The 12,324-nt window shown below is 39.4% G+C and overlaps 1 protein-coding gene across 1 annotated transcript in view; it reads left to right on the forward strand.

The window, feature by feature from the left end:
• Positions 1-11,946, forward strand: part of LOC138946858 (fibrillin-1-like) — a 34,767-nt gene extending 22,821 nt beyond the window's left edge. Inside the window, exons 17-24 of the mRNA XM_070318261.1 lie at positions 519-674; positions 1,588-1,694; positions 4,252-4,313; positions 6,331-6,491; positions 7,467-7,563; positions 9,507-9,544; positions 9,953-10,036; positions 10,632-11,946. Of these exons, the coding sequence (XP_070174362.1) occupies positions 519-674; positions 1,588-1,694; positions 4,252-4,313; positions 6,331-6,491; positions 7,467-7,528 (548 nt within the window). The 3' untranslated portion in view covers positions 7,529-7,563; positions 9,507-9,544; positions 9,953-10,036; positions 10,632-11,946. The remainder of the gene's footprint in view (positions 1-518; positions 675-1,587; positions 1,695-4,251; positions 4,314-6,330; positions 6,492-7,466; positions 7,564-9,506; positions 9,545-9,952; positions 10,037-10,631) is intronic.
• The last annotated feature ends 378 nt before the right edge of the window (positions 11,947-12,324 follow it).

Genomic DNA, 12,324 nt, shown 5'->3' on the forward strand with positions numbered 1-12,324 from the left:
TCTTCCTTTTTCATTAAATAAGCGACTTTTGCTTTGCTTTTGCATTCTCCATCAACTTATTTATTATAATAAATAACATGTGGGCATTGGTTTTACCTGATAGTTGCAAAACACAAGATTATTTCAAGATTTAACATGTTAAGGGATTTTAATCATTCATTTTATAATTTTGTAATGTCTCAAATTCGTACCGCATTTACAAATGTCAAGGTCACAGTAGGATCAGGTTTGGGTTAAACATTAACGAATCTCGTTTTCGTGAATGTTTATGAAATCAGAGCTTCGAGACTTTATAATGTTAAGGTTTAAAGATCTATACACGCATGACCTTAGTTTGGTTGACCCTAGTTTATTGATCAGGTCGAGAATGGGAAAAGTAACAGTAACTTGTCAATTCCGTGTGTGTGTATACATGATACATACGATTAATTGTTGCAGCATAATTCGTATGTTATCTGTGATAATGTTGAGTCGCATGAGCATTTCCTTTTCTTGTCTATTGTTTTACTTTTTTTCAGAATGCAATTGCAGTGTGGTGATTTCAAACCGTTGTGAGTCTGAAACCGATCATGACTGCTCTGGAATACCAAACACACGGTGTGAGAAATCCGAAGGGAACTACAGCTGTGTCTGCAGAAAAGGCTACAAAGAGGATAGCACTCGTGCTTGTGTTGGTAAGTTCTATTTTACTGTAAATCTTGATAAATGAAGGGTAATAATAATTTACATTGTAAAAGCGTGTTGTTTTTTGTTTTTTCAAGAGAAACGCTTTTTACTGAAAATTACACAAAAGATTGTTTGTTGTATTTAATATTAAACATACCTTTAATGGGTTCTTTAAAGTCAAGTTTGACAAAATTAATTCAGATTGACAAGCAGGGATGGCCACATCGTCCTCCCGGTCCCCAGGGGCAAGTAAAAAATCCGCCGGGCTAGTAGAAACCGCTGGCCAATGACAATTCTGGTCAAATTGGACCCTTTTGTTTGTAATATCGAGTTTTAAAGCCATATAAACACTGCAGATCAACTGTGGTATCAACCGGGCCAGGGACATTTCTGCCGGGCTAGTGACTTTCTTGAAGTTACTTGTCCGGCTAGCGATTTACAACTTTGAGATTTGGCCATCCCTGACGTGTGTGTGTGTGTGTGTGTGTGTGTGTGTGTGTGTGTGTGTGTGTGTGTGTGTGTGTGTGGCGAATCCAAGAAAACTTGTTGTTGTTGTGTGTGTGTGTGTTGGTCTCTTTGGCCGTTTGTTTGATCCTTTTTCGATCATTTTTGTAAGTGGGTCGTTTGCCTATGCAATATTATCAGTGTCAGAGTTAGTGTCAGTCTCTCACTTTCTTTCTCTTCCCCTCTCTCCCTCTGTCTGTCTCTCTGTCTGTCTGTTTCTCTCTCTCTCTCTCTCTCTCTCTCTCTCTCTGTCTCTCTCTCTCTCTGTCTGTCTCTCTCTCTCTCTCTATCTCTCGCTCTCTCTCTCCGTGCATCGCCTTGTGGTTACCATGTAATGCAATAATACAACGTAGCAGACTTGAAGGTGCTCATCAATGTAACCATGAATAGTACACTCATGACCTTTTTGACTTTCAGCTCTCACAAGATTGGGCTTCACTGTCAAGGTCAACGTCAACATTCCCGTAACCAATCTGACCCAAGAACCTTCTCGTTCAAAAATAAAAAAAGAAGGGCAAAAACGGGTGAGGAACTCATGCACGATCTTCTTATATCTGATTATGCCAGTCTTTGGTTACCCTCGATTTTTTTAATTGAGACAAGGATAGTGGTGTGTGTGTGTGTGCGTGTGTGTGTGTGTGTGTGTGTGTGTGTGTGTGTGTGTGTGTGTGTGTGTGTGTGTGTGTGTGTGTGTGTGTGTGTGTGTTCGTGCAGGTGTGTTCGTGCATGTGTGCTTGTGTGTGTGTGTGTGTGTGTGTGTGTGTGTGTGTGTGTGTGTGTGTGTGTGTGTGTGTGTTTGTACTCTTTGAATTGTCCATTCTGTCTGTCTGAATCTCTGTGTGGGATGGTTAAGCCAAATCTTTAACCGGAGGAGTAATGCAGAATCTGTGGAGGACAAATAATAATCATCATCGACATTGTCCACATCCCCTCCTTCCTCTTGTTCTCCCTATCTCATCTTCTTTGCCTTCCCCTCATGTTTCTGTTCCAAACCATCATTAGCATCACTACGCTTCTCCTCTTCCACTTCCTCATGCTATTTTTAAACTGAAAAAACATGTACGTTTTCTTTCAATTTTACATTACTGACGGACCCGCTTATAAGAAAGCTTCCTTTTCAGGTAGCAACACAATTGTCCCCGCCGAAGGTCTTCTTTGTTATGACTTACAAAAGCTCCTGTATATAAACAAAACATCGCTTATGAGAAAGCTCGCCTTTAAGAAGGTCGATTCCTTGTCCTATACGAGGGACGTTCTGAAAATGCTTTGAAAATAAGCTCCTGTCACTGCCACATAATATTTACAATGACGTATGCATCATGCAATCTTTCATCAATGATGACACAACATTTCAAGTTTCTCAAATTTTTGTCTACAAAGAAAACATCTCTTAATGAATACTACCCGTCAATGTTCACGTGCCTGTCACGGAGCTAACAAAAAAAAGGGAGTTTAGAGCCATGAAGTATTCTGATCTCATGAAAGATTGTTATGTTGCTCACACCTACCGCACGTTGTGGCAATTTTTTGGGAAAGACGCAACTTCCAAAACTATTAATTACAACATGTACACTGATTTTTAATTGGGTAGACATATCTTCAAAAATGACACCTGCCCAGATCGACAGTCGATTTTTGTTACTGCACCAAACGTTGCTGCCGTTGCAAAGTTGACAAGAGATGATACACGAATCACACACACAGAGGTAAAGGATACATAGATAATTGAAACGGCACACGTAAACGTGATCTGGCACAAACATCTAGGGGTATACAAGCGTTGCAGACAATGGGTGCCCGTGCTGTTTCTGGTGTGCGAAAGAGCGTACGTGTCGAATGGTAAATAAAATGCTCTCCAAGTGTCACTTTAGAGAGTGTAAGGCTTTTGGGAAGTTTGTCACAGGCGATGGGGACATAAGGAAATATTGCCACAATTCTACTCGAGGAGTTGTGTACGGTTACCTTAGAGCGGGTTGTGCATTATTGCCTGCCCGTGGTGTATGAAGCACGGCGCCGTGAACAGGTTCTCGAGGGTTGATGCTACACCATGACAATGCCCCGTTTTGCACAGCTTTAAAATCAATTACATTTCTAACAGCTTAGGGTGTCCGCCTGATGTTCCGTTATATAACACCCCAAGCGGCCCCTTACGACGTCTTCCAAATTTAACATATAAAGTAAAATGTCAGGGGAACCCGTTAGGAGAGCCCGGATGCTGCTGTCCGAAAGGTAGCGAGGGTCATAAGAGTATCAGGAAAAACATTCGCGCCGACGTATTTGAAAGGTATTTCAACAGAATATCAAAGTGTATCTTTGCTCTGGAAGAATTCTTCGAGGAAATGGAGTGATCCAATTAAGAGTGAGCTGTGCGATAATATGACTTTCAGAACAGCCTTGGTAGAAAAATTTAGCTTGGATATTAGAAACTCTGCTCAGTTTTCAAAACCCAATTTTCTTATAAAAGGGCTGTCTTCAGTAAATTACATGTAAGCGAGTTCAGGAAACGGAAAGTATGTATCAGTCGTCTTGGTGACAGACTCTGGTCATGCAGTGTATACTGTGCTCATTCCACTTCCTCAGTTGCAGTCAAAATGGCTGCAGAAACAAACGGGCAAGTTAGAAAAAAAATCCGCATAAACTGAAAACTAAAGATTCCCAGATCCTAGTCACCACACTGTCAAATTGTCTGAAACTTTCTTTCTTTCTTTATTTGGTGTTTAACGTCGTTTTCAACCACGAAGGATATATCGCGACGAATTGTCTAAAACAGAAAGACAAGTACGTACAGGCAACAATTCTACTCTGGAGCAAACAACCTGCTGAAAAGTGCGAGAAAACAGATATGGGTGAAGATGGGTGTGTTTTATTTGTTTTGTTATGAACATATAAAAACAATTATGAGAGAAAGGTCATCAAATTAACTGTTATTTTCACCCTTTTGTTTTCGACTCGGTTTTTAGAAAGCAAACTTAAAATACTTTCTTATATCCGAGCTAGTCGGATACAAGTAAGCTCGCTTATAAGCAAAACAATCATGGTCCCTCAACTTCCTTTTAGAGGTCCGACTCTATTTTGTTTCAGCTCAAAACCATGCTGAAGGACTATCGAACGAATCTGCTGGCAATCAGTATTCACAATATGAGGTACGGGGTTTCTCATCTAAATATTTTGTATTCAATATTTCAAAGAGAAAAACTCAAAGTTAACATAAAACTTCATGTGTCCCGAAGGGAAACTGTGGTTGTCTCAAACTGTACGGCAGGAGTTGCACAGACGAGCCACAATGTTTACGAAATCTAGACTTGGCAAAACAATGATTGCACCAATTTTCGTACCCAAACTAAAACATTCATTCCAGTGTCATTTCATTCACACTTTCTTTGCCATTTAAAGCCATCCAAATTGGCTATCTGGCACACTTTTCGGATCAAAGATTTCTTTTACAAGGGTCACGGGACAAAGTACGTCACGTATGTAGACATACGACCGCCGCCGAAGTAAGCGTACCTATTCTGTCTCAGAACAGATAATGTCACCTAAAACACTCCGTTACAAGTCACAGTAAAACTCAAAAGTTTATTAATGATGCTTTACAGTTGATGACTTGATACATAGTGATGATACGGTGAAACTGAAAAGGAAACAGAGGACAACGGTCAGTTAGAGGACAACGGTCAGTCACTGTCACGCAAACAAACGATCACGAGCATCGATAGAAGAAATATAGGCGTGAATAAGATACACAAATCAATGACTAAAAGCTTACACAAACTGTGGTAACTACAAGAAAATAAGGATCAAAATCACTGGGTAAATACTTACAAAAACTGTGGAAACACAAAGGAACAATGAACGAAGCCGCTGAGGGCGAAACGAATGAGTGACGACTAAAGAGTGACGTTTATAATGACGTAAACACTGGACTGACGACACGCTGACTTTCTACCACAATCACGCAAAAGGAAATGATATTCACGCGAACATACACAATGAAATGAAAGTACGGTACGGAAATAACTGGGGACAGAACAGTACCCCTTAAATCGACCCGACAATAACGTAAGGTAGCAAAAGTTCAAAATAGGCGCAGCTTGGCAAATTTTACATACGAAGAGAACGCCAAATCAATTATCTATCCAGAACAGGCTGTTTTGTTCCGCTATCTAGCGTATTCCTTGTGTTGTGTTATTTCCTCTGATGCAGTTGTCGATCGCATTAGCAGTACAAAACGGGAGAGTTTTTTGCGTCAATTTAAAGGGGGACACCATGAAAAAAAGCGCTGTATTTCAGCAATTACCTGGTGGATTGCTTTGCAACTTTTGAGATCTTATGTCTACATGCGTGACGTGTGTCGTCACGTGGCCCCTGTACAAGAAATCTTTGATCCGAAAAGTGTGCCAGATAGCCAAGTGGACGGCCTGTAATGGCATAGAAAGTTTGAATGAAATGACACTGGAATGAATGTTTTAGTTGGGGTACGAAAATTAGTGCAATATTTTTAGTTTGCCGAGTTTATATTATTGTGACGCTTAATAAACTGGAAATCAATTCGTGCATATAACTGTTTTAAGTCAGGATGCTGTTCTATAGCCCTTGAGTAAAATCTTCATTATGTGTGTGTGTGTGTGTGTGTGTGTGTGTGTGTGTGTGTGTGTGTGTGTGTGTGTGTGTGTGTGTGTGTGTGTGTGTGTGTGTGTGTGTGTGTGTGTGTGTGTGTGTGTGTGTGTGTAGTTTTCATATTTAAATTTGTTTTTACATTCTTTTCTTACTTTAGAAACACGTCTTTTTCATAAACGTTTTGCATTTGCTGTTTTCACCTTTGAACAATAAGGCCCCTGCCAAAAATCTGTGCGGATGAGAATTAAGTCTCCACAATCAGCTATGCAGCAACATTCACAGTCAAACATAATGTTCAAACGGATAAACTCTGAAAAATATGTGCTTAAACGCAACAAATTGTTTTTTTCTTCTGGTTATTTAACGACCCTTCAACCATTATAGTCTCTGCGGGACCGATGCAAGTTTGTTTCCTTTCTTACGCAACAAGTTAGAAACAATGCCTTATAAAAAGGTATACACACGGGACTTTCTTTTATATTACGTAAATATAGTTAACTGTTAAGAACTTACTTGATAAATGGCAGTCCTTTCGTTATGCAGGGCGGGCAGTGTGATTGCAGACGTAGATGTGGACGTTCCCAGCAAGAGTGCCCAGATATCTGCCTCCTACCTGGCCGTGGCATTGGTCAACATTACTGGTCAGAGTACTACCTTGGCCGGACAAACTGGAACCGTCGGGATTACGGTTGACGGCATGGAGAGTGAGTTTAGTTTCGGTTGTTTTGTGTGCAGTACCCTCAGTGTTTCTAAATTGTAACTACAGGCGTGTACACAGGCATCTCTTTCGCAACTACAACGTGACTGTGTTCTGTTGACCGTTTGAGTGGTTAGTCTTAGAATATTTATATGTCTTGTTTTCATAGATTGTTTTGTATGTGGATTTTCCTACTAATTATATATTATTCATAGATTAGTTTTGATTTTTGTTTTACCCTACAGATCAATCAGGAGAGTCTTGGTAACGATCAGTGTAATGAGCAATGATGTCAGAAGCATTTAAGGAAGCCTTTTGAAAAATAATTTTTATCATAAACAGAAGTAGGTACTAACGGTTATAAAAAATGAAACCCAACTTAGTTACATAAAAGGAAGGAATTGTTTGACTGTGATTGGTACAATAGACTACTCTAATAGAGCCAATAGTTGGGGAGTTTAATAGGCCCTGTACTACCGTGACGCTTTTGATTCAATGTATACAAAACCGCAACACGGTGGCCTAGTGGTAAGGCGTCCGCCCAGTGAGCAGGAGGTCGTGGGTTCGAACCCCGGCCGGGTTATACCAAAGACTTTAAAATTGGCAATCTAGTGGCTGCTTCGCCTGGCGTCTTGCATTATGGGGTTAGTGCTAGGACTGGTTGGTCCGGTGTCAGAATAATGTGACTGGGTGAGACATGAAGCCTGTGCTGCGACTTCTGTCTTGTGTGTGGCGCACGTTAAATGTCAAAGCAGCACCGCCCTGATATCACCATTCGTGGTGGACTGGGCGTTAAGCAAAAAAAAAAATAATAAAATGTATACAAAGTTTATGATTGGAACATGTTGTACGTTCGGATTTGGCAAAAATAGTCAATGCCTTGAATGACGGATACCCTCAGTGTTAATAATCATAGTGAGTGAAATTCAGAACCGTTTCCTTTGAATTGTAAAATAACATCCGTGTTATATCTGTGTTTCAGTTTTGTTCAATATGACCTACTGCGATGTGTTCAGTCGCAACGTGACCTGTGAAGAGAATTAAGTCTGCAAAGTGGAGAACAGGAGACCTCAGTGCCGGTGGGTGATTTTCATTTATTGATGTTTATTACTTGTAGTGTTACTACATACCATTTCTAGTTATTCTCCAATGTCTGTTAGGTTTTAATTTTCGCAAACATACGGGGCTTGTATTTACTTAAGTATCCAAATTCCATAAGAAAGGAGAAAAAAAACATGTAAATACATTTTTACTTAGAGAAACTAGCAAGAAATCACCAAAGTGAATATGCGTTCAGGCGCAAACACACACACACACACACACACACACACACACACACACACACACACACACACACACACACACACACACACACACACACACATACATACACACACACACACACACACACACACATACTCATACACACACACCCCTAGTAGGGTACACACACACACACGCACTACAGAAGTGTTAAAACTTAAAGGGATACCATCGATCTGACCGTTTTGGGGAGAGTCTCTGACGAATTTCACGAATCTGAGGAATCTTGAGCATCTACTGTTCCTTAATGTCGACACACACGGCACGATAAGCGAGAAAATGCACACCAAGTCATAATCAAAGTGAGTGATTGCGGTTTAGCGAGCTGCTTCTCTCCGACGTTGGACAATTGTTTTTACAAAATTGGCAGCAAGACGGCCAGCGCCTTCTATTTCGCGGCCCCCTAGTTGCCGCATCACTTACACAAACAAGGAATGTAACTCAGTTGAAGTAATTCAACCCAACCCTAACAAAGAGGGTAATTTCTTTGCCTATTTCATTTTTTTTTAGTTTAGCCAATAAAACACTTGCTAGAACTGTGAAGCTAAGGCAGTCCTGCGTGGTAGTACTACTTATAACGCAGAATATCATGGCATAAATTTGAAAGGGATCTGAAGGCCCCTTTTCTATGTATTATCCCTTAAAGATGTTCTGATTTTTTGTTCTCCACAAAATATTCACATAAGCAAGGGAAAGAAAAAACAAGTCGCGTAAGGCGAAAATACAACATTTAGTCAAGTAGCTGTCGAACTCACAGAATGAAACTGAACGCAATGCAACGCAGCAAGACCGTATACTCGTAGCATCGTCAGTCCACCGCTCACGGCATAGGCAGTGAAATTGACAAGAAGAGCGGGGTAGTAGTTGCGCTGGGAAGGATAGCACGCTTTTCTGTACCTCTCTTCGTTTTAACTTTCTGAGCGTGTTTTTAATCCAAACATATCATATCTATATGTTTTTGGAATCAGGAACCGACAAGGAATAAGATGAAAGTGTTTTTATATTGATTTGGAAAATTTAATTTTGATAATAATTTTTATATATTTAATTTTCAGAGCTTGCTTTTAATCCGAATATAACATATTTATATGTTTTTGGAATCAGCAAATGATGGAGAATAAGATAAACGTAAATTTGGATCGTTTTATAAAAAACATATTTTTTTTACAATTTTCAGATTTTTAATGACCAAAGTCATTAAATAATTTTTAAGCCACCACGCTGAAATGCAATACCGAAGTCCGGGCTTCGTCGAACATTACCTGACCAAAATGTCCACCAATTTGGTTGAAAAATGAGGGCGTGACAGTGCCGCCTCAACTTTCACGAAAAGCCGGATATGACGTCATCAAAGACATTTATCAAAAAATGAAAAAAACGTTCGGGGATTTCATACCCAGGAACTCTCATGTCAAATTTCATAAAGATCGGTCCAGTAGTTTAGTCTGAATCGCTCTACTCACATACACACACACACAGACAGACAGACACACACACACACACACACACACACACACGCACATACACCACGACCCTCGTCTCGATTCCCCCCTCTACGTTAAAACATTTAGTCAAAACTTGACTAAATGTAAAAAGAAACATCAAGAGAGACGTTATCATTCAGAGTCAGCTACATGTGACAATGGTGGCCTGAATACATTCATTGTATTTTTTAATGTTTGTATCTTTTCTCTTTCAGACAAGAAGAGGATGCATCTAGCTCAGGAAGTGGACAAGGTAAGCTGCATTTGCTATTCGAAAAATTGTGAGGTGACAAAAAGTTCCCTGTGCTTATTCCGAGAGAAAACAAAGGAGGGTGTATATCGGTGATTAGGTTAAATCCATAATCGGTTTCATGTTGGGTATTTTTTTTATGAAGGAAATGTTTGATTCGCTTTGTGTTATTTTAGTCTTGTTCAAAAACGGCACACATCAGTCATATAGTTAAAAGCATTATGTTGGATTGAGGGAATTTTCTGTTGCATTGCATTTGTTCCCAACATTCTGTGTTAGTGTTTGTGTCGGGATTTATGGTAGAATCTTGGAAGGTAAAACATACGTGTGTTGTCCTTTCGCATTTTTATCAGGTGTTAATGTATGCTGGGTAATTCACTGTTTATTCTGATTTGTTCCCGTGATCTGTAGCTGCCTGTTGGGATTCACCTGTAAACAGCCACTGCCTGCATCTCTGCTGCAATTTGTTGCCAACTTAACAAGCTCCGACGGATGGTACGACAACTTTTATCAGGTTTGGAACTGACAGACAGGAAACAGACAAAATCGGTAGAAATAGGAAAGATAAGATTTAAAGCGTACGACATTAGACAGGTCCAGAAAATGCTCTTTACAGAAACTGTGCTTGTAGCGCCAACACAGGAAATGTTAACGTCACACGTCTGCCAGTTCTACAGTTGTGCTAGTCAACACGACGTCTAAAGCGGGACTGTGTTGAAGAAGGATGTGTTTATATCTGATTTTCTACGTTTGTACGATTTAAGCTTATTAAGCTATCAGGAACAGGCTAAGGGTAAGCATACCGGGATTGTATGTGCTGCCTGCGAAAAATTCTTTAAAGAAAACAAAAACAGGTTGCCTACAGCAACATTAATACATTTAGTCAGTCTGTCGTACTCACAGTGTGAAACTGAACGCACAGCACATTTTTCACCAAGACAATAGATTGGCCGAAATTACGCGGCCGAGAAAGCGCTGAAACTTTGTCTCGGTAACACAAGCCCAACGAACATAGTTTGCATATTATTGATATTTGAGCTTTACACATTTTTAGTTCTCTTTTTTTCCTTTTCTCTTGCTCTGTCAGCAGCATTGTGGACCTGGATTCACGACCAACGTCCGTACCGTGGAAGGATTAACAAAGACACGTTTCTACTTTCTTTACCTTTGCATGGATTTCTGCCTCAGTTATCCAGTTTTTCTTACAAATGTTGTGTATCGAATTTTATTTCTCCAACTTTGTTAATCTTAATTTGCCCTTGTGTTTTGCATTATTGTAGACATGACTTGGGAACTTGTTCTCCGTCTCTTTTTTATATAGATTTACAACTAATATTACTGAATATCAGGTGGAGGTAATTATATGCGTTTGATTGTAATGTTATGCTCTCAATTAGGTAACTAACTAATCTGATTGTTATTACATTTTAAGTGGAGGTAATTTGATGGTGTTAACGTTTTGTTGTTGTGATATATGTATGCGCTCAATATCATTCGGCATTCATCAAATTCTCTTAATTTGGTGTATGAAAAAATCATGCACGTGCCGTACGTTATCACAGAAGTCAGTACATGATAGGTTGCCGATGAACTTAATCTACTTTATGAACTAAAATGGAATTTCTGTACCAGAGTGAACAGATCTTTTTACCGAAGGAGAAAATAAACCCTCATACCATTATTAAACATAACTTTTACTTTAGTAAATCAGAGCATATAGTACTGCACAAACCAAACACAAATAATTGATGGGATTGTTTGCAATGTATAACTGGAGTAAACGAAAGGCAAAGACTGAACAGATAACATTATTGTGGTCTTGTGTCTGAAAGGCTACACTACATAATTCAAATGTTATGTTACTTTTACAAAGCAAACTTTAAGGAAACAAGTCCATTTTGTAATTGTTGACCAAAAGGTCAAATACCAACTAAGATAACATTTGTGTTCAATACTGTTTTCAGGGTTTGTTTTTTTCTTCAATAAAATGATCTGTTAACTATGGTACAGAAGTAAACATTATTATTTAATTTTTGTCTGTTGGTTGTAAATGGTCATAGCCAAGACTATGTGTTTAGTTTATTCTGTAACAACAATGGATTAACTTATCTTTGAAGCTCAGTTTTTTCTCTCTCTCAGATATATTTCTTGTAACGTTGTCATAGTAACTAAACATTAATCTACCATTCCCGTCTTGCACTCTGTTCGTGGATAATGTATGGTTGTTAGAAGGTGCACATGTATTTGAGGTTAATCATGATTAGTGATCTGAGCTAAAGGAATCACTGTTATGACTGTCCGCCTTAGCCTACTCTCTTATTCCTTTTTCGTCATTTTAAAATGATTGTGGGTAGGGATACATATTAACCTTTGTTCCGCTTTAGACAAATAAAACAGCAAAGTAATGCAAACTGAATTCTTTTCTGTATGAGAGTCTGCTGTCCGCTGTTGTGCCTCCGTCATAGAGATAGGCTGAGAGACAGTGTGCAGAGAAACACACAAACACATACATACCCAAACACACACACACACACATACAAACACACACAAACACACACACACACATCCACACACACACACACAAACACACACACACACACACACACATCCACACACACACACACACACACACATCCACACACACACACACATCCACACACACACAAACACACACACAAACACACATACAAAAACACACGCACAAACACACACACACAAACACACACAAACACACACACACACACACAAACACACACACACACAAACACACACAAACACACACA

This window comes from Littorina saxatilis, linkage group LG14, assembly GCF_037325665.1.
Source record: "Littorina saxatilis isolate snail1 linkage group LG14, US_GU_Lsax_2.0, whole genome shotgun sequence".
NCBI lineage: Eukaryota > Metazoa > Mollusca > Gastropoda > Littorinimorpha > Littorinidae > Littorina > Littorina saxatilis.